The sequence below is a fragment of the Asparagus officinalis genome, chromosome 6 (assembly GCF_001876935.1).
Source record: "Asparagus officinalis chromosome 6, Aspof.V1, whole genome shotgun sequence".
Lineage (NCBI taxonomy): Eukaryota > Viridiplantae > Streptophyta > Magnoliopsida > Asparagales > Asparagaceae > Asparagus > Asparagus officinalis.
Window position 1 is genome coordinate 3736282 of NC_033799.1, and position 23419 is coordinate 3759700.

The 23419-nt window shown below is 33.9% G+C and overlaps 3 protein-coding genes across 6 annotated transcripts; 1 reads left to right on the forward strand and 2 right to left on the reverse strand.

Moving 5' to 3' along the window:
- On the reverse strand, positions 835-6535 carry LOC109844329 (glycerol-3-phosphate acyltransferase 3-like). The gene is made up of 12 exons (XM_020413315.1): positions 6244-6535; positions 5928-5985; positions 5177-5295; positions 4208-4307; positions 3487-3582; positions 3308-3404; positions 3109-3196; positions 2931-3024; positions 2288-2373; positions 1693-1812; positions 1501-1599; positions 835-1098 (listed from the first exon to the last, which is right to left on the reverse strand). Exons 1-12 carry the CDS (start codon positions 6348-6350, stop codon positions 1050-1052), a joined length of 1113 nt encoding a protein of 370 aa, XP_020268904.1. The 5' UTR covers positions 6351-6535; the 3' UTR covers positions 835-1049.
- On the forward strand, positions 8513-13064 carry LOC109844330 (probable UDP-3-O-acylglucosamine N-acyltransferase 2, mitochondrial). Of its 4 annotated transcripts, none has more exons than XM_020413317.1 (11): positions 8513-8633; positions 8726-8851; positions 9414-9621; positions 9769-9845; positions 10125-10174; positions 10942-11006; positions 11201-11252; positions 11489-11559; positions 11696-11762; positions 12635-12706; positions 12789-13064. In XM_020413317.1, the coding sequence occupies exons 2-11, from the start codon at positions 8734-8736 to the stop codon at positions 12846-12848; spliced, it is 840 nt and encodes a 279-aa protein (XP_020268906.1). In that variant the 5' UTR covers positions 8513-8633; positions 8726-8733; the 3' UTR covers positions 12849-13064. The 4 variants fall into 4 exon arrangements, with proteins under 4 accessions (XP_020268906.1, XP_020268907.1, XP_020268908.1 ...); XM_020413318.1 differs by having other exon boundaries at positions 8517-8633; positions 8723-8851; positions 12635-12692; XM_020413319.1 differs by having other exon boundaries at positions 8517-8633; positions 8723-8851; positions 12635-12683.
- Positions 14165-19934, reverse strand: LOC109844999 (calcium homeostasis endoplasmic reticulum protein). Its single transcript, XM_020414181.1, is given in 6 exon segments — positions 14165-14817; positions 14820-14978; positions 15707-15981; positions 17592-18203; positions 18205-18449; positions 19861-19934. Coding segments are annotated over 5 exon segments (1692 nt in total). The 5' UTR covers positions 18375-18449; positions 19861-19934; the 3' UTR covers positions 14165-14341.

Here is a 23419-nt window from a genome sequence, read left to right on the forward strand (position 1 = left end):
TTTGGGATACTCACAGGAGGCATAGGATGCATGTGAGTTGTGAGCTGGAGGTTGGGGGAGGTGGGATGCTGGTTGATGAGTTTAAGGGTAAGAGATGTCCTATTTATTTTTTGTGAGGGCTTGAGGTTGTTTTTGATTGAATAAATCTGAAAAATTGCGGGGAAAAAATAAAAGAAAAATCCAATAATTTTCTTCTTAAGGAAGTTACATGTACTACTTATGCTTTCTCCTTCATCAAGCTAGAAAACAGAATAAGGAAAAAGAAATTTTTGTTAATTTCTTAGAAAGCAGTATATATACCTGGTACTAGAAATTTGAGGCGCGCAAATACACGCAATATGAAAATATGTTGCTTCTGCATATTTGTATTTTTAAAAATATCATTGCATATTATTTATTGAGATCGTGCATTAATTTGCATATATTGTTTGAACTTGAAATCCTCCATTAAATTTTTTTTCTTTCATCCTCACTATTTTCTTTATATGTTAGTATAAATTTCAGTTTAGATATATATGCATATAACTTTGGCTTCCATATTTACATATATTTTCCCCCTTAAAATCTGTGTCTTTACCTTTGTATCTTTCATAACGTAACAAAATGTAAAGAACAGGCAATCGAGTGGGCTAATTTCTCAAAGAGTAATAATAACCTCATGAACAAAACCAATCCGAACCATTAAGAAGTTCATTTATATATACATTATATCACAATTAACGCATGCATCAAGATTCAAGAACCCAATCACACTAAGTGAATGATATAGCGGGGGCAAAAAAAAAAAGTAAAAAAATGCCAAGGTGGATAAAATTATAAAGGAAATAACAAATCTGAAGAAAAAAATAGCATTCTACATCGATAGAATCACTTTGGTTGAGAGAGAGAAATTTGTTAAGAGCATACATCACTCTGATCATTTTGCACAATCATATTTTCCTGTTTATATTATAATAAAAAGTGGCAGAAAAGAGAGAGAACAAAGTGAGAGGGCAAATTCATAAAAGAACTAACAGTTCTCTTCAAGGTTACAGTTCACTGAAATTACTTCACTTTTCTTCCAGCCGCCGTAGGACTGATTCCGCAAATATTTGCTGCCTGGGATTGTGACAAAAAAAAGGAATAATTCAAGATAACCACAATAAAGCTCAAGCATTCACGAATATATTCTCAAGGTTTATTATTATTATTATCACATTTCTCCTTATATTATTTGTAGTTACTTGCATGCCCTCCTATTTTCAAAAGGACTAAAACACCCTCGTGACTTCAAATTGGAAGCAAAATTACCAGCTTGAAACTCTTTCTTCCTTAGCGAGAGTAACCATTACAGTGATGACAGTGTAATAGCGTCAAAGAACCATTTTTTGAGTTAAAAATTAAATCCCTTGTTAACTCATGAACTTGGATACCGACAATGTGCAGTAACCAACAAACATTGTATCAAAGAGGAATATATCTCACTATAATGATAATACATCAAAAGTTCAGTTTACGTACTTGCGCTCTGTAAGCTTAGGACTTGGGCGGAAGTACTTCAAATATCCATCCCACGGGACCTTTCTGAGACCAGCTCGGACCGAAATCATATCCCTGACCCTGCATGATATGAAAAATATATATACAAGAAATTTTGAATACGATCTCCTTGAAAATGTTCTTGAAATCAGTTGAACTCTAAAAATATTGTACCTTTCAGCGAATTCAATAGAAGTCTCTCCCGGTTTCAGATACTGTGGTTCAAGATACCAAACATCACATACCACAGCCCATGATGTCATAAGGCGCATCAGATGCATCGTAAAAGATTGCCTTATAAATAAAATGAAAAAAAATTTTGATGAGATGAGAAATACAAATTTTTTTTTAAGGAAGATCATTATGGTGGATAGAAAAGCAAGTGCAACAGGTATCTGTGAAATTATAAAACTGTATACTCTAATAGAAAATAACAGCATATTTTCCTAGTATTGGTATTAAAGCTTTTCTGCATTTGTACTGCATTGCGCACTTTACATGAGTTTTCCCTTCTTATGTGTTTATATCATGAATCAATTTGACTTTGAGCTGCAAGCATCATGTGAAATTACATGCTTCCTCCATGGTTTAAGGTTTGGGTACTTTGTAAAGCGGGAGCAGCAGGATTATGGTAGTTAACTTCTTACCAGAAAAAAATTAACCTTTGCAGACATTTCCATTAATAACATTGTAAAGTAATAACATTTCTCCAAAAAATAATATAACAAAAGCATACGTAATGATGATAGCTTGGCGCTTAGGTTCTTACTTCTTGCTGTTCCAGAAGGCGTCCACGAAAATTTTATTGTACTTGATGGCTACAGGACAAACAGCACATCCCAGTTCAAATGCGCCCTGAAAACATAACACAAGTTTGAAAGAAAGTCATTTATAGCCAGAATTACTATAATAAACTTAAATTGCAATACTGTCAGGGAAAAAAACAGCAAAAGAAGAAAACAACCACAATATGACTAATAATGGAAATGGTTCACAGCTTAGTTACATGAAGGAAACCTTAGGAACACCTTGGTTGCTATAAGACGTATAGGCTGATTCTTTGTCTAGAAAACAAGTATATTACAAATATCCCTGAAGTCAAGGTTTTTGCAATATTTGCACATTCTTAGTTAGTCTACAGAAATAACGGTGCCTTGATTTCCAGAAAAAGTCTACTCATAAAGTCAAAAACGAATTCAAGGAAAAAAACACAATTCAATTCGAAACAGCTGAACAGAAGACAACTTTCTATGAACCAAATACTCTAAATGAGGCAATAAATTTATATATTTTCTTTGCGTACAGTACTCCGCTGATTTATCCATGAGAGATTCGAAAATGAAGCAAAGAGTAAGCTTTCGGGTTGATAAAATTCCTTTCAATGAAAAATCTAATTTAATTGCATCACAAACCTTTTTGAACATAACAGTGTAGTCATTGTTCACACAAGTTCCTTCCGGAAATATTAGTAAAGGATTGTTGTCCCCTTCAGTATGTTCTCTTAACCTGAAAGTTTAAGGCATATACCAAGAATATGAGTTACCTATGTACAGATACACATTATATTTACATCATGAACATGGCCCTTACTTTCTTGCTACAACTTCGCGATCCTTGGCCTCGGTACGATTGAACCAAATAGAACCTATGCTTTCCAAAATTGTCGTCTGAAGGAAACCTGTACTAAACAATTAAATATTAACTGACAAATTATCACATCAAAATATGAACTACAAACTCAGTGAAATATATTCGTGTAGCACCCAGAAGGGGAACCAACTGTTCTTACCAACCCATCCAGGATGCTTCTGCATGATTACAGCAAATGCAGCCATCTGCTCTAAAATGATGAAATCAATCATCGAAGTATGATTCGCCACAAATACCTACTCAAAATGATGAAGACCTGCTAAATTGAAAAGTATGATATTTGAAGGATTTATATTGATGGTTTTATGGTAAATATACCTGTTGAGGGCGCATGCTAGGACGAGGTCCGTGATACCTGACAACACCAGTCCAAGAAGCAACAAAAACACTACATATCATCTCCACCAATTTTCTCTGATCAACAAGCAACATTAGTATGATTTAAAAATCATTCATACTAGGATTATGTGACATAAGTAAGAAAATGATATTATGTGTAAGGTGTGTCCCTTACATGGTTAACCAATATTTATATTTTCAGCATGTAAAAGATTATAGGCTTGTGTCACCCAAGGGCAAATGGCAAGAGATAAATGTTTAATTAATCTGGTAATAAGTTAAGTCGTGCTTCATACAAACTTGCGTATGAGAATTTAAGTCGTGTTTCAACCAAAATTCAATCAATCTCATAAGTCATGACGTCCTCTTGAAATGTCTTTACTTGTTATGACTTATGACTAACTCATTACAAATTTATATGACTACATGAATGATTACCCTGAGATGTCTAATTACTAGTTATTCCAGGAAATTTACAAAACACTCAAACAATGTTCAAAAGAAATATTTGACAAGGGATTTTAAATTTTGTCTTACACATATAGATAATAGATTTCTCTAACTAAACAGTTCACATGTAAATGCTAGCACAAAATTTGAAAGAAGGTTGACATAAAACTTGAAACAAAACTACCAAAGCTGCCTCTATATTAGAGGCTCGGAATAGGAGAATCTGCAAAAAAAAAGACATGACGCCTACCTCTATATTATTTTTCCATTTGTTCTGCCCTTTCATTAGATAATGAACAGGAAGAAAGGCTGAAAAGAACACAATCCATCCAGCTGCCAGAGTCATAACTCTACATAATATATATGGAAAACAAATGAGTTGGATAAGAATCAAAAGAAATCTGCATAAAGTGTTCGTGCAACAGGTATTATTAATGATGAAGGAATGCATCAAAATTTCTCTAACAAGCCTCCTTAGAATAGTGAAAACTATATTGATAATTGAAGGCCAGAAGATGATTGTTGCGAGAAAAATCCTTGCCCAATGACGCATCAAACCTATAGAGGTTTTAGCAGTTTTACTCTAAAATAGGTAATTAAGTGGAAAAATCAATTGCTAAACTTAGGCATTACGTTAACTTCATGTACCTTGCTAGTCCAAAATTTAACAGAATATTTTAGGTGAAATAGTCCTTACATGGTATCTCAGAACTACCTGCAAGAGGTTTTGGGCTCTAACCTCATCATTGTAAATACATTTATTTGCCCCCGTTTATTTTGGTTAGAGCAAAGTTGTAAAGTGAAGATCTTTTTTACTTGATAAAAAAGTTACGGAAATATTAACAATTATGCTAGCTTGATATATATTATTAAGCCAAAAACAAATATTTATGCTTTCGGCTAAAGTGTTATTGACAACTAACTTGGCTTTCCAACCAAGAGTTGGATAGTCTTTTGTGATGGAGAAAAGATGCTAGAAGTTTGTAGGTTTCTCCACCTTTATCTTTGACCAAAAGGTGAGCAGGTTGAGTGTAACCACCATTTCTTATTAGAAAGGCGATGATCAACAAAAACAAGTAGCATGAACGAATATGGTGAATAAAGTGGTAGCGAAAAGAAGCATCTACGGTGTCATAAGTCGAAATGCTTATATTGTGGACAAATATCAATATTAAAATAAAAACTTAAAACAATAAATAAATTAAAGAAAAGGGCTCACCTCAAGGGAAAAAGGATCCCATATCGAACAACCACTCCCAAGCACCACAAGGGAAATAGGTAGACATTCCAATTCCAGGGTTCGGGAGGATTTGACTTGAAACATCGTGTAAATGAGTCCTATGTGAAATCAACGCAAAGTGCACGTGAACACATAAGGGAAAATTAAGATAGACCATATTGTACTGAAGCATGTGAATTGTGACCAGGAGTCAAATTCAAAAGTTATCTTCTCCTCCTTGTTCTCTGTGACATTTCACAATATTTATGAACCATTAAAGTATCCTACTTTCATGAAAATAATCCAAAAACCTATTTCTATCATCCAATAACCCTTTGGTTACACTATCAACCTCCGATTTTGTGATAAAATTACCTCGCATAAGGATTCAATAAAGCACATCACGCCTAATAAGCATAAAAACAAGGCGAAAAGACTAATTGAATCTCATAAAATGCATCAAAGTTTCATCTCTTTTCTTCTCTCTTTATTTCCTGTCACTACTGTTAAAGGCCCTTCCCCACACCAAAACTGGCCTGGTCTCACACGGCGGAATATTTCTCTTAATAAACATTAAATATGTGACGGGTGGGATTCGATCTTGAGCAACTTTGATACCATGTGAAAGGTCCCTTCCACAACACCAAAACTTCTGAGCAGCGGCGAGAGTTGAAGGTTATAATTTTATACTCTCACAATTACAGCTAGGGATAATCAAAAATATAATAGAGAGAAATGGTATTGTACTCACATCAACAATTGCTCCTGCAGCCTCAGTTAGTGTAGGAGAAATATCGAGTAAATCCTTCCTAATAAACAAAGTAAGATTATCATCAGTACCCAGTATAAGAAACAGGACTGTAAACTTACAAAGAAAGTGTCCTTAAAAAAATCCCAGCTTTTCAAAACTCCCTTGCAAATGGCATAAATTTCAATTAGGAATAATCTAACATAAACAAGATGAGACTTTTGCGAGTACCCAACTAAGGAAAACGGAAATGATTCAAGCTGAGATGAAGATCACAACCCAGATGGAAAGCAAAAGGGAAACTGAGATGAAATTATACAATTGAAGCTTCTTATGAGGTTGATGGAGGGCATCGGATGTGAGATAGTCTTCAATATTTGGAGGGTCGACGTCGATCCCTGCGCTCGAGGACTCCAGCCCCGCCATCAAAGGGTTGAGAGAGAGAAAGATTGAATCTTTCTGTTTTTTCTCTCAGATGTTTCGTTCTATTGAAATTAATCGAATTGATGGGGGGCTTGGATGCTTAAATTCCGCAATCCAAAGCGAACTCCGTTGGATTTGGTGAGATTGGGAGATGGAGGTGTTTCAATGGATGCGTGCGTATGTGTAGTTGAGGTTTGGTCGAAGTGGGATCAGACTTTTTCAATGCTGAAGAGCTGGAGAAGAAAATTAAAGATAACACCCTGAAGTGTGACAATTTTATCATATAAGTCCAGGAGAATGGTTAGCCAACCGAAAGAACAATTTTTCACTTCAGCCCCATTCTAATTTTTTATTATTGAAATCAACCCTTTTTTTTTAATTTACCAAAACCAACCCGATTCCGTGATTAGCAGCTTAATCACCTTCCTAATTAGTCGGGGTTGTCAACCCCGACTATTTAGGACATTAATTTTTAGGGTTTAAGGCTTTTAATTAGGGTTTAACACCCTCCTAAATAGTCGGGGCTGCCAACCCCGATTAAATAGGAAGGTGATTAAGCTGCTAATCAAGAAATCGGGTCGGTTTTGATAAATAAAAAAAAAGATCGATTTTAATAATAGAAAAATTAAATGGGGCTTAAGTGAAAAATTGTTCCCAACCGAAATTATGCAAAATTATATCGGGGGTTGTCTGCTTTCTCATTAGGGTTAATTCCACGTTATCTTCCTTAATTATATTATGTATCAGATATAAAAAGCATGGTGTTTTAAGAACACATAACACTTATTCTAAGGAAATATTAGCGCTGAAATTTTTTGGAAAAACATTATAATAATATTCAACGTTTTAGACTTCAGAAAGACCTCTTCTCAATTTAACTAACTCTAAACTAAGCCAAATATCAGAAAACTTCATATTGCTTAAGACGATTATTGGATAACTCTCCATTTGATCAGAAGACCCCTATGCATAGTGTTAATTATAATTTTCACATGGACGGGTAAAATTATCGTACATGAATATATATATATTTTTCAGTGAAGACCAGGAGCTCGTAGTTCTAGGAGAGTTTCTGAAAAATTAAATGGGGCTTAAGTGAAAAATTGTTCCCAACCGAAATTATGCAAAATTATATCGGGGGTTGTCTGCTTTCTCATTAGGGTTAATTCCACGTTATCTTCCTTAATTATATTATGTATCAGATATAAAAAGCATGGTGTTTTAAGAACACATAACACTTATTCTAAGGAAATATTAGCGCTGAAATTTTTTGGAAAAACATTATAATAATATTCAACGTTTTAGACTTCAGAAAGACCTCTTCTCAATTTAACTAACTCTAAACTAAGCCAAATATCAGAAAACTTCATATTGCTTAAGACGATTATTGGATAACTCTCCATTTGATCAGAAGACCCCTATGCATAGTGTTAATTATAATTTTCACATGGACGGGTAAATTTATCGTACATGAATATATATATTTTTTTTCAGTGAAGACCAGGAGCTCGTAGTTCTAGGAGAGTTTCTGAAAAATGCTCTAAGGGGGTGTTTGTTTCAAACCCTATAATTTTAGGATATGGATTTCACCATGTGATTTGAAATCCATAGGTAATTTGTTATGAGTTGGGATTCCTAAAACTTTGTTTGTTTCAACAATATTTTAGGATTTGGAATACTATAATTTGTAATATTTTTGTTTGTTTCAAACTTTTTAGAATTTGAAATCCTTAATTTGTCTAACACTTTTGAAATACACCCCACATTCCACCCAAAAAAGAGGATTTCACAAATCCTTAAATACAATGCTTTTTTATTATTTGGGGATTTGATATTCTAAAATTTGTTTTGAAACAAACAAGTTTTATGGAATTCTAAAACCCAAAAAACCCTACTTTTTGATCCTAGAAATTGAAATACCACCCAAATGTCAAATTTTTTTTGAAACAAACACCCCCTAAAAGTGAAGGGAATTTTTATGATAGCTCTTATTTCCTTAAACTGAAGGGAGGGGGGGTTCTGAAATTTTTTGAAAGTTAGGGGGTGTTGGTTAGGGAAGTGGGCTTCGTTAACCGTCCGAGTTAAGGGGGCTTTCAAAATGGCCCAGGCCCATTATTAGAAATCGCCAAAGAGGCCCAATAAGAAAACGGTCCAAAATAGCGCCATTGTCCCTCTCCTCGGTCTCAGAAAAAATGCCCCAGGGCTTTTCGAGCGCAGTCTTCCGACTAAAAAAACCCTAAACAAATCCCCATCTCAATTTCTCATTCTAATCCACGATCAGTCAAGGTAAGCTCTCTCTTATACAGTCTCCTTCATTAAATTTGATTGAATATCAAGAAAAAAGCTGGCTTCTTTTTTACTCTTTACTATTTTAGTAGTGGCAGTTATGGCAATGGCTATGAGAAGAGCTGCAAATGGGTTTCTTTTTATCTCAAAGATGCAACGAAACAAATTGGGCCGGTTTGATCTATCTCGAGTTATTCTCCGGCATTTCTCGGATCAAAGTAAGTTTTTTTTTGTAATTTTTTTTCGGGTGGTAAAAATTACTGTTTTAACTCTGAATATATATAATGTGAGCTCTATTCATGGGCTGTGATGATCGTATGGTATCCTAATTTTGGCTAAATTTTCAGAAACTGCCATCAACTTTCGTTATTTTTCCGAGAAAAACATCTGAAACTTTGCGTGGTATAGCACACTATCAGGAATTATCCTCGAGAATTCATTTCTGCTTCGGGATAAACAAGTAGACTAATCGCGCAAACACCTGTTGCTTTCAATTTTTTTTAAAAAAGGGAACTATCACAAACTTTAGGTTTCATGGTGGTAATTTGAAATAAGTAGAGTTTATCTTTTGTTTTGAAAGGAGTGAAAGTTCTCTGTAGTTTTATATAAATTTTCCTTTAATTTGTAAGGGGAAGTTAGTTTGAGCTCCACAGTTGCTAGTATAGGTTTTCCCCCTGCATTTCCATATGAGATTAAAAAAGGTACTGACAAAGTGGATTTGGCTTCGTATCTTGTATTACTTCTGATTCTGCTTTTTATCTTTTCATGTTACCGGACCAGGGGACAGATCGTTCATGAATCCGTCGGATTTTGAGAAATGGGATAATGGTGGTGGTCTTTTTCATAGGACTGCATCCATTGATCCAACTGCAGTTATAGAAATTGGTGCAGTTGTACATCCAAACTCTGTGCTTGGTGTCGATGTTCATATTGGATCTGGAACCATAGTAGGCCCTTCTGTCTTTGTTGGGAATTCTACAAAAGTAGGGTATGCTTTCTTATTTGACTGAAATGTGCGCATTTCTTAATCATTTTAACGCATTCTAATAACTTCAATAAAACATTACATCTGCTTAGTTATGAATCTGCTATCCAATTAATTCCACATACAATTTGTTACTGACGTTTCCTCTAGGTATAATGCTGCCCTAAGTAATTGTTCCGTGGGCATGTATTGCATATTCCATCATGGCGTTCGCATTGGCCAAGATGGTAAGACATATTCTACTAGTGCTATAATTTCATCCGAGTCACAAATAACTCTGGGTCACTTTATTATCATTGCGATGAGTTTTGACACTGGTTCATCGTGTTTTAGTCTTCAACTTATATCTTGCTTCTGTTATAAAAGTTTACAGATAATGTCTGTTATTATCTTTTTATCCTTCTTATCTTAATATGTTATCATTTACCAAGAGAAATCTTGACTATTTGCTGCTTAGTGCATATTTTAACGAAATGGGCAAATGGCTGTTTTTTGTTTCTCCACAGGGTTTGGATTTTATGTTGATGACAAGGGGCATGTACTGAAGAAACCACAAGTTCGTTATATTCCTCACTCATAAGAAATATCTTAGGGAAAACATGTGAGAGCTTATGCTGGCAAAGTATCTCCCTTCACAAACCCAAAGCAGCACTAAGGAAGACGTTTCAGTTGATTCTTAGGTGCACATGGCACATGAGATATAATTTAGTTTTCATGTTTTCATATTAAAGACAACAATTTCAGTGAAGTGACAGTAGAGAAGTACTTATATGAAATCATATTTGATGCTTAATTGCATATGAGAAAAATAACTCATTCGATAATGAAGATGATGATTACCCAATACCTATTGGCGATATAAATTTATACAGACATACAAGAAAACGTTTAACACCTGTAAATATCATGTTCTAGTGAACTATAAAGTCCAAGCAGCCTAATAACCGTTATTTATGATAGTCAAAATAATGTCTAGTTAAAAGTATTTTCATTGCCTAGCCATGTCATAGTTTATTCTTGTGTGAACTTTGTGTCATGAGTCATGAACTGTTTGTATCGTTGTTTCATAGGATACTTAAGAGTTGCACTGTCTTATTAAAATTTGAAGAACTTCTCAATTTGGCTCTTTAGTTTACGTATTTGTGCCTTAAAGATGAATCACCATTCATTTTCCTAAGCCATATCTCCAACTTTCCAAATCTGCCTCTGTACCTTAATCAATATTAACTATTTTTAGGACCTTACAATATGAATTACACTAATCTCAAAAGGTTATATAATTCTGGATTAGTAAATATGCCTCTCTCTTTTTTTGCCTGACAGGAGCTGTGTGTGAGAATTGGAGATCATGTGGAAGTTGGTGCTAATACTTGCATTGATAGAGGCAGGTAAATTGGATATCTATTTGATGGCTCCAATGAAATATAGGTAGAGTGGTATCTTATCTTATTATGTTATGCAATTCTTCCCTAAAATGATTGAATATTGAAGTTTTATGGGTTTGTAAAGAATATTCATCATTTTCTGTTTGCTTTGCATATTATGCTGACTACCAACTTTCTAAATGTTATTTTTTACGCAGCTGGAGAGATACTACTATAGGGGATCATACCAAAATAGATAACCTAGTTCAGGTGGGTTTGATGTGCCTGTGTGCACCAAAATATCTGATACTATGAAATTAATTAGAATCTTATCATATTGTTAGACCTTAAGATGCGAAGATGGATGGAATTCTCCATTGTTTCCTTCCTCTATCGAGAGATTCCACCTCTTGGAAGTTTGTAATCTAAAGATAAATATATCTTTCAGTTATCATTTATGTAATATATTTTGTTAGATGTGACCTCTTTTTTTTCCTTTTTTGCAGATTGGTCACAATGTTGTTATTGGAAAGTGTTGCATGCTCTGTGGGCAAGTTGGGATTGCTGGTTCTGTAACGTCCCCCCCCCCCCTCCACCTCCTCCCTTTTGTTTTTTTGAAATATTCAAGTATATAGAGTTAATAAGCTAGGAAGTTCAAGACCTGATGAATTTTTTAAAGAGTCTATCGAGTTTAATATCTAAGTTCTTTATAGAATGGGAGATTATGTGGTCATGGGAGGCAAATCAGGTGTTAAAGATCATGTTTCAGTTGCTTCAAAGGTATTATCTTTCTGTCAACCAACCAATGTTTTCCCTTTTTATACTGTGTCTTGAAGAAGAATAGGAATGTATGACATTCTATTGTTTGTGCAATCAACCAGGTCCTGTCTTTTTAAAATAAAATGTAGGGGAGTATGGACATTAAAAAGGTGCTAATGAAGGTCAATCAAGTATCAATGATTAGCTGATGACATTACTACAAACCTTTATAAATTGAGATGATATTCTGGGAAGAAGCAGCTATGAAAAAAATGTGAAAACAGAACTCTTGACTTCCAAAGTATAAACAAAATGGTACTTTCTTAGGAATGCTGATAAGTTTCAGAAATAAGTATTTTTGTGATCTGGATACTTCATCCAAATAATCATTCATGTTTGCGCATGAAAGGTTACGAAGACACAAATTCATATAGTAGTCATGCACAAATGTAACAAATCTAACTTCTATTTTCCACACGAGCCAACACATGAAATTTATGGTTTCTTTATACTGACCTGTTACTTACAGCAATATGTATACTTCCTTATTATCCCATAAGTCACGAAACCGTCATGGTGTTTTTTTTATTGCGGCAGCTTTAATTTTTTTAAATTCATTTTATTACACTCTCTGGTAACATTTTATAGGTCATCAGACTCCCATCAGATCAAGTTTCAATCAAATTGTTAGCTAATGGAGAAATTGACCAAATTATTGTTTGTGACATAAATATACAGTTTTCTGAGAGGATTGAAATTGGGTTGACAATTTACCAAGCAAATTTTCATTCTTTGGCCTAAACCCGATGTTTCAAGTATCTTGTTTGTAGAACCTGAACTGTAAAATTAAAATAAAATAAAATTTTAGATTATCATTCTTTAAACTGGTGCAGGTACGAGTTGCAACAAATAGTGGTGTCATAAAGGACATTACAGAACCCGGTGATTATGGTGGTTTTCCTGCAGTAATGATTCAAATTCTCTCTTTCAGGTTATTATACATCGCGTATGAAATGTTTATTTTCGCATATTGTTTCTACATTACAGGTTCCAATCCATGAATGGCGCAGGCAATCTGCTAAGCTTCGCTATTTTTTCAAGCAATAGTCCAGCTTGTAAAGATTTGTGGTTTATCTGGATGAATGTGAAATTGAATGCATTCTGTTGTAAAAGCGAGCTAAAAAATGGTTTTCCATTGTTTTTAAAAAAAGGTTCACGAGAATTTTGGATTTGATTTGAGTTGTAATTTTTCTTGTATCCAGAGAAATCTTTCTTGTGGTAAAGACAGTAGAAATGAAAGTCAAATTGTTGCGATTGGCTCCTTTTTCTTATTTCTGCTCTATGTTTTTTTTCCTTAACTCTACACGAGCTTTTTCCCCAGTTCATCTTTCTTGCTAATTCATAAAACTTGTCCTCAAGCATCACAGTTTTTTTTATTAATCTCAAGGGATTTACATAATAAGCAGATTTTCGCCTATTACCTTGCTGCAATTCTACCAAATTTATCAAAATATTTGGCTATAAAGTAGAGGAATACTTCACTCTGTAGATATTCTCAACAGGCCTGCGCACTGAAAACTTAAAACCATGCCCCATCGTCACCACAAAACACAGAAGTAGCAATTTTCTTATTTTTCTCATAAATATATTAATTTAAATTTAATATATATTATATTTATATATATATATAGTAAAGAGCTCCTATCAACTTAAGTTGATGTCCACCAAACTTCCTAGCCACACATTTATTAATATAAAAATCTTTTCGCACGTTAGTGTGCGAAAAATTTTCGCATCCGAAAATTCCTCTATATATATTATATATATATATATATATATATATATATATATATATATATATATATGAGAAATATGGGTATGCTTGGTACCAAGCACAAAAAATTGTGCTTGATAGTGAGGTGTCAAATCCCCCTCCACTCATTTTCAAATGTGGGAATAAATTCACATGGATAGTGAGTGGATGAGGATGTGACACATCACTACAAAGCACAAAATTTATACTTGGTACCAAAGCATACCCCCCCCTCTCTCTCTCTCTCTCTCTCTCTTCTCTCTCTCTCATCTATATATATATTATATATATATATATATATATATATATTATATATATATATATAATATATATATATATATAGAGAGAGAGAGAAATGGGCATGTTTGGTACCAAACACAAAAAGTTATACTTGGTAGTGAGGTGACATAATCTCCTCTACTCATTCAAATGGTTACATTTCCCTATGCACTCCTCAACCCATGTGAATATGATCCCTCATTTGAATGAGTGGAACGGATTGTGCCACCTCACTACCAAGCACAAAATTTGTGTTTGGTACCAAGCATACCCATATTTCTCATATATATATATATATATATATTGCAGGAAGAGGAAGAACATGTTCAAGTACATCTAACCTTCCTCTCTTGTGGGGACTTTCAAAAAAGTATGAGGTATGCAATTCTCAACAGGACATTAATATCAGATAAAAACTATCAGTCCTTCATCAGAAAGCAGGAAATTTAGGCTTAACAAAAGTAGAATCACATGTTACAAGTCTAAAATGCGCAAAATTCCCCCCTCATCACTTTGCTGAGGCTCGTGCACTCATTGAAGAATGATAACTTGTGCTCCTCTGCTTCCTATACGACGTATAAACATCACCATACTGACTCTCCTCATTCGGGTTCGCACTCGCTCCAAGCCCCAACCGACCCGACCCACCCTTTCGATCAACACTGCCATCTGCGTACATTCCAGTCTCAGGATCGACCTGCAGATTCACTGGTGGAGGAATACAAGCTCCGCCCTTTCTCACCGCCTTTTCACGCTCATAAACATCATCCTCATACTCATCTTCTTGATTGGACTTTGTAGACTTCATTGGGCCCTCTGATGGGTTCACCTCCCCAATTTCTTTAAAGAATTTAGAGACACGGTCAAGGATTTCAGAGGGAGGGGTGGTGGATGGTGGGATGATGGTGGGGATGTCGAGGGGGCTCATGGGGGAGTATGGAACTCCACTTCCAATTTGCGGTTTTCTAAAACTTTTGGGGGTTGGGTAATTGAGGGAGCAACTGGTGGGTATATGCCAGATGGAGGTATGGTAGAAGTAAAGTGGGAAGCTGGGGGAAGTGATTTCTGAGTATCCTGTTGAATTGCGGAGCTTGATGCAGAGTTTTGCTTCTCGGGTTGCTGCCACTGCAAAGGTGGTTGTTGACCTGTAGTTTCAAGGTAACGCAAGAATGTCAAGAATCACGAATTTTGATGAACCATTTGAGGATGGGATTTGAACCCATGACATATTGGGAAATGATAAGAACTGCAGAATAAGAAGCACAATATAAACACTAAGAACCTCAATTGTTAACCTGAATCATGGAATCAGAATACATAAAAATAAGGAATAAAAAGAGAATTTGTTCATGTGAGGAAGTTTCAGGACACTTAATATGTGAAATTAGGTTGAGCTGGAATTCCATCCGAAATATCTGAGTTGTGCGTATTTATGGAAACCAAGAATCCGAGCAAATAATGACTCACTTTGTTTGTAAATCTGAAATTCATAACCGTGACCAAACAACTGCAACAAGTGGCATTTTATATAATAAAAAAAGTTGATAGGGGTCATAATGCATTCTTACATGCTCAATGAATCAGCTTTTAAGGCATGAAGCTTTATGAATGGAGAAAAATGTACAAAATCCATCAATAGTTAAGAAAAAATTTAGACAACTATTGCAAACAAACTATATATGAGAACTAAGTGAGTGAAAGAAACTTGGACAACTATTGTAAACAAACTATATAAGCGAAGTGAGTGAAAGACATTTAGACAACTATTTTAAACAAACCAAGAGTGAGTTGAGTTGAGAGTTGAGTAAGTGGGTGACTGAGATGGCTGAGGAGGGTGTGAGTGCGTGGGTGGGTGCGTGAGTGACCAACCGACCTGCGAACATCATGGGGTCTGAGGCAGCTGACATGGCTGTTTGTGCTGCTGGATGCAAAGGAAGTCTACCAGTCATTTCACTCTCAAGGCTATCTATGGTAGCCTGATCATACACTTCCTTTGAAGCCCAGAAGTGGAGAATTTTCTCAAGCCGAGATTGGTTTGCTTCCTTGTTATGTGGATTGTTGTAGATTCTTGAAAGCATGGATCCCAATACAGGTCTGAATGCAAGAGCCTCATTATCAAGATCTTGTGGATTTACCCGGCGTTGCAAGCTGGCAATAGAAAAGGGAAAAGGGGGAAAATAAAGAGATGAGTTAACAAGGTATCCACAATTTCCATAAGAAAAAAATAAAAATAAACATGAATGAGTAAAAGTATGAAAGGAACTAGGAAAATTTTTTAATAAGAGAAAAGAAGCTTATGAACAAACTGTTCTGCACATATTGTGTTCGACTACAAAAAGCTTTTTTGACATTCAGATTTCATAAGAGCGGTATCCTAATCAATGTTAGTGATCATTATCGGATTATCCATATTCTATCTAGTCCATGCCTCACCCTAGTCACTCATCTCAAACTAGCTGCTCATTGAAGTATAGTTTTATCACTCTTCATTTCCATCCTTATCAACTTATCCTCCCTTGTGCTCAATTAGGGCTACCTCAAATTTCGTATGAGAACTAAGAACTAAAAGCTCATTTCTTACAATATTATTTATCTTGTTGATGCCTATCAACCTTGAGAGTCGCAGATTGGTTGCACTCTTTTTTCCTTTCAGATAACGTGTTGACTGCTCCATATTTTCATCACTACAGCATGAAGGTCATATAGTGGTGTAACTGAGGTGATTTTGTATACCTCTTTGTAAATTATTTAATTGTATTTTCCTAAGTATCTATTAGTTAGTTAACCGGTGACCATAATCAGTTACTGGATCCCAATAGTCTGATTCAGATACTACTGCAGACTTATTGAGTGAGCAATAACAAATTTAGTTATAGAACTTTAAGAGTTAATTATCATGTATAATCATATAAAAGGTTCAAGTTAAGTGAAATCAGAGAGGGCATTCAAATGTGTGTCTGAAGATTGAGGTCTTGCTCTATATCTCTTTTTCTCTTTTGTCCTTTCTTTCTTTCTCTTGTTTCTCCAATATTATCCAATATTATGAGTCGGGATAGTACAGATATTATTTCTCCTCATACATTTACCAATTAAGCCCCAGATCTTATTTCTGTCATCTAGAAATGATAGCTATACCCATAGGTCGCAATTGCATTACATAGTCATTTTATAAAATTTCCTCTTAGCATCACTACGTTTTATAGGCGTAGAATACCCATAAAGAGTTCTCATGAAAACAACATCCTCAATCACATACCACATTAATGAATGATTGATCCCGGAGATGATTGACTACAAGTCTACAATTGTTTAAATGAATGGGTCAAGGCTTTGGTCTACCACCACTATTGGCTAGCAGTCCTCAAAATTCTTCCATTGACCTCAGTCCCTTTCCAAAGACACAGAAATAAAATGATAAAATTACAACTAAAGTTATCACAATTTTAGATTAAAGCCACCTCTCATCATCAATAAGAATGTCTATATACTAGGCATGGCAGGATGAGAAAAATCAACAGAAAGAATATTGTATAATTTACTCGCATAAAAAATGGAGCAATAGCAACATGATAGTGAGAAAAAAGAGAGCAGGACTTTAATAAATTAATTTCCACGTGCTTGGTCAAGAAGCTAGTCAAGGTTAAGAAAATAAAATGAACAATTACACATCTAATAATACTTGGATAGGAAAGTAATTACTAAAGTAGGAAAGGTAAAAGTTCCTCTTGTGAGAAGTAAATATAACATGGAAGTAATACCTGTCAAAAAGAATGTCATTAGCCAGGAAAATAATATGGAGCTGTCTCTCAGGATCGTCCAAAGCAAATATCCTTTCCCGAAGTGCTTCAGCAAGAGCCGGTGCAAAAGGTGACCTCTGCATAAACCACATCTTGGCGCCTTTGATCGACTCTTTAGTGCCTGTAAGATTACTGAGCACGCCATTAAGCTCAACAGCAACATCAGATGGAAGCGGCCCTGACAAGCCCTTAAACCCCATAGTTGAAGAATCATAATCAGCTCGTCCTTGGCCCAAGAAAGGTTGCAAATGTGGTGGTGGTTGATGCAAATGTGGCTGGTGCAATGGAGGCGAGGCCAACATGGAAGCTGGAGGAAACGAAGGGTTGACGGCTGGACCAGGTGGTCTGGTGAATAACCAGAGCTTGTAACGATAATAATTATGTCCTTCTCCCCCAAAGAGGAAGCTGTAGTCGGGATTATCTTTCTGCTTCTCACGGATCATAGCTTCGAATTCAGGGCCATTCTTGGCAGCATACTCCGCCAACTTATCAATTATTTTATGTAGTTCGGGATCGGATGGGGGCATGGCTGGCGGAGGGGGAGAATCAAATGGATGCATGAAAGGAGGAGGGGAAGGGAAATTGCTGCATTGAGGGGTGAGGGGGCATGAAGGGTGGGCCTTGGACCTGCTGAGGGAACTGGGGTTGGGGGTGGAAACCAAAGTGCTGCTGTTGTTGAAGACCAGCTTGTTGCTGCTGAGCAAAAGCCATTGCTGCTGCATATTCATGAGCTTGCCTATCCATCGAATATGTATAGAATCTTGCACAATGCGAGTTCAATTGAAAACGTTATGGCCAAATGATCTTTTTTGTTCTTTACTACAAGAGGAAAATAAGTGATACACAGTCAGTGACTACCAGAGGAAATTGCTGCAAAAGAAGTTATATGTCACAGAAGACAGCATGAACGCAATAGGCAACGAGCTACACATCTATAGGAAAAAGATGAAGGTGATTCCTATGTTACTGATTCAAACCTTTTAGCGCGAGATTGTGCAAGGGTAGTCTCAGAATTTCAGCGTTGCCTACATGAATCTTATTCTTCCATTCAGTTCTATTATGGCCATGCATTAAGTTAACTATTATTAAATCCTTTTTAATTGTTTCCAACCAAGTTATTATAGATCTACATGTAGTCCTCTTTACCACATTAACTATAATATTACCACTTCTTCTAACTGGTGTATAAAAGCAAGTTCTTTCCTATGGTAGACGAAAATAAGTGATACATGTAACTATGGGAGAAAATTACTACAAAACAGATATTCTGACAAAGAAGACAGGATAAGAGCAATTGGCAATAGGGCCGAGTATGGTTCGGTCCAAACCGAAAAAACCGACCGAACCGACCTGGAAAAATCGGTTTTATGAGTAGGGTGGTTCGGGTCGGTTTGAAAACTTTTTAACCCGAATCGACTGAATATAGTGCAATATTACTCGTTCTGATCTCAAACCCTACCTGACCCGTCCCCAAAGAGTCAAAGACTCAAACCCTAAACTCATTTTCTGAATCATTATGGGTTAAAAACAATATCATTATATCAGTGTTTAATGTTTCATAATCTCCTACTTTGTTATCTTTTTTTTTCTTTAACACAGTTTATTGTTTGATAAGAAGTTTGATGAAGTTAGAACAAAACAAACCGAACCGAACCGCACCGAACCGACTTGCAACAGTTCGGTTCGGTTTTGAATTATAGGCGGTTCGGTTCGGTTGTTCAAATTTTGATAAAAACCGAATCGAACCGACCGTTGCACACCCCTAATTGGCAACAGACTGGCCAAACAATGAAATATAATTAGCAATAATTTCAAAAAAAAATCATCTCATAACATTTTTCGTAATGTAAGATAGCAAATGTATCTAGTAATTTTTTCATAGATAATGCGGCAATCCAAAATCATTCAAGCATTTTTGACATCCACAGTTCACAGAAAAGGATTAGATTACTAGTAGCGGCAGCAAGCATAAATATATATAATTATGTTAAAAAATCCATTCTTTGGGCTTAGGGCAACAGTTAAGCGACAAAGACAACAAGGGTACATACAATTAAAGGAACTGTGATTAGGGTTTGATTTCAGTCTCCGCGCTAATAAAAACGCTAAATTGACAGTTTTCGCTATGCAAACGCGCATCGTGGACAGAAATAATATAAAACTTCGATCAAAATCTTGGTGAAATCGAGAAACCCTAACGAAATCGGAATAAATTGGGGTGAGAACTTACTGCTTGCTTCGATCTCTGGCTGTTGTTCGAAGCTCTGGGTTATTTTGGTCTGGGGGAAATGAGACCTAATGAAGAGCTGTCAATTGGACCCGATTATGGACCCGACCCGAACCAAACTGACCCGACCCTGAGTTACCTCGCAATATTGGCAAAAATAAATAAAACTGATTTTTGAATCAGTGCATTTATTACAGATTTCCCCCCCGGCGCTTCCTTCTACGGTAATATAATAAGTCGCATTTTTAACTCATGTAAGCAAATAGGTCAACTATCATTTGATAGAAGCTGCTTTGATAACCAAGGGCCTAGCTAACTCGGTAAGTTGTCTATGAGTTGTACTCTAAGCTCTCATATTCGACCCTCCTAGAAAGAAACAAAGTTAAAGAATTTTTTTCTTTATGCATGCATGCGTCAAAATTTGTTGAGAGATTCGCAGCTATAATTCAAAGCATGAGCAAATCCATAACAGTTTATCCTAACTATATATTTTCCATTTCCATTTCCTAATTGTTTAGGCATGTCTAATCCCTTAGATCTAAGGTGTCTCTCATGGTAATTTTATTATCGATTAATGAGCACTATTTTTTACTCGACCTATGTGGAGTTTTGTCATTGTATATGTGTTACTAGTTTTTACACACGTGCAATGCACGTGATTTAATACCATGAGTATTTTTGGCAGTTTGTGCTCGTTTTTTCTTCAAACTCTTACATCCCGATTATTTTTTTATGTTTGTTTAAATGGGATACACCCAATTTAAATTTTCATGTTGATATTTGAATTGACAAAAAACAAATATAATTTAAAAATAATTTGAATTTTCATATTATTTTTGACCGATATGAAACTAAGCTTTATTTGAGAAAGTATAGCATTGCAAAATGAAAAATATTAAAATTGTGCTATACAAGGAAGGTGGATATTTAAAACCAATATGGCAAAATGATTGATTTAAAGTATGTTAAAACGATGCAAAAGAGAATATGAAGTTTATTTCTAATCATTGATAGACTTCATAAAAAAATATAAATTAAAGATTAATATTAACTCTAGTATACTTTTATATGATAAAAACATCCACATAAGAATATAAAAGTACTGAAAAAAATTCATGAAACTCCCTTCTAAAGATTCCTAATTTCACTCAAAATAATTAAACTATTCTATAAAATATTCATAAAATATTATTTTTATTTCTTCTATTTTATTTTTAATTGAGTTAAGATCAATCTTTCTTCAAGTTTATCATTTATCATTTCTCGGACAATTCTAGAGTATTGTCTTCATCATCTGCATCAATTGTGACATCAGGCTAATTTTGTATTTTTATGCTATTATCTTTCCTAGGCTCGTTAATTTTTTATCATCTCATTTAACTTAATTTACAAAGAAGTCAAATGTACTTATGATGTTCAACACAAACTGCTCAAAATATAGACTTTGATTTTTTTTCTATTTCAATGAGAATAAATATTAATTTCATATATATAAAATTCTTTGTGTTCCTAATTTATTACTTAAATAAATTAGAAGCTATCTCTTTATTTTCCTCTAAAATGAATTCTTCTGATGTGCATCCAATAAGAATTTCTGTTATTTCAATAATATTACCTTTGCTCTATCCCTGTCATTTTCCATAAAGATCTAAACTAAATACCTGCATTATTCATTACCAATTTCTCTTAGATTATAATATTAATATTTAATTTGAAGAACACAGTATGGAATTTATGAATACTTACTAATTTTTCTTATGTCTTCCATGGAGATTTTTTCTTTGATTAGGATAAAGTTATTAAATTATTTTTTAATGTAACTCATTCAGTGCTTCATTAATAGATATGTCTTATGTTAATGCCAATTCAAGTGATTCATTGACGTTTTCTGAATTTTAGATTTATTTCCATCACTTTCCCATTTGCAATGGAAATAACTCAATTCTTTTAAAGTTATCTCTAAATATTCTAATAGTTTCTCCATATGTAATTCCTTGTATTCTTTTACCCTATAAATATTATTAACGTCAAAGATTAAAGTTTCTAAATTAAAATCAATTAATGCTAAGGTATAATATTATAGTGTTTTATCATTTCTATGGATTTAAACATCTATCAATTAATGTTACGAATGTATTTTGGCTACCCCAACTTATTACTAAAATTATATGAAATTACTTTAATTTATATAGTGCCGATAATTTTTAATCTATAATATTTTTAAAAATTTTATCCATTAACCGGATGTTTTTAATCAATTCTTATTGTTTTTGTTTACCAGTATCAACTTAGACTATTCTTAGATGCTGAAAATGGATAGTAAATCCCTAAATTAGAAATTTTAATATATATATATATATATATATATATTCTAAAATTTTGAGGGTGTTTTTTTTAATTATTAAAACTATAGATTAATTTTGAAAAATATTAAATTTTAGCGGTCTACCAATCGACGAATTTGATGTGTGCTAGTTAAATTTTTTAAAAATTTAGAGTTTTTTTTACGTTTTTTAAATTTTGAAGGAATTTTTTAAAAATTTTGAGGTTAATTTTGGTAAATTTTAATTTTTTAGGTGTCTAAGGGTAATATCTTGAATTTATCTTATTTTATTTATAAATTTTAGAATTTTAGGGTGGCTTTTTATAATTTGAACTTTTAAAGGTGTTTATATAATTTTTGAGATATTGAGGGTGTTAATTAAAAATTTTAAATTTAAATGTTAAAAAATTTTAGGTGTATCATGGTAATCTCTTGAATTCATATGTGTTGTTTGTAAGTTTTAAAATTTTAGAATTTTAATGTGCTTGTCTGTAATTTAAACTTTTGAGGGTGTTTCTATAATTTTTGAGACATTGAGGTGTTAACTATAAAATTTAAATTTTTTGCAAACTGATGTTAATTTTTTAATTTTATATTTTTTATTTTAAGTTTTGAGACATTTGGATGAGTTTTATAATTTTAAACTTTTCAGGGTCTTTTCTGCAATTTTAAAACTTTTTATGGTTTTTTGCAATACTTCATGTATTATAATATGTTATCTACTTGTAATTTATTTATCTTAACAAACTAATATCATTTTTATGTTTTATATATTTTATTAATATTAGTTTTTTTAAATTGTTAAGCTAAACATGGTTCACATAAGATTAGGATAAGATATGATTATGATTAGGATAGATTAAGATATAAATAAAATATTTAAAATAGTGAAGGGTAATATTGACCATTGAAAATTAGAATTTGATTATAGATAAGGTAGTTCAAACTATAAAGGGGTATATTTGTCTAAAAAAGATTTTTCAAACTCGTGCTTTTAAAGGGAGTATGATTTAAGTACATGAAGATCGCATTGAAGTAGTCTGCAAAATAAATGGTTGCTACATATCTATTTTTATTAATAATCACGTAGGACGAATATCAAACTTATTATATACGAGTTTAAAATTTGAAAAAAAACTCATATTGATGAAAGTGTTTCTTAATTTAAACATTAATTTTTCAGTAAATACTAAAAAGAGAGTCTTTTATATTTATGAAAAAAAGAAAAAAAGAGTCAAC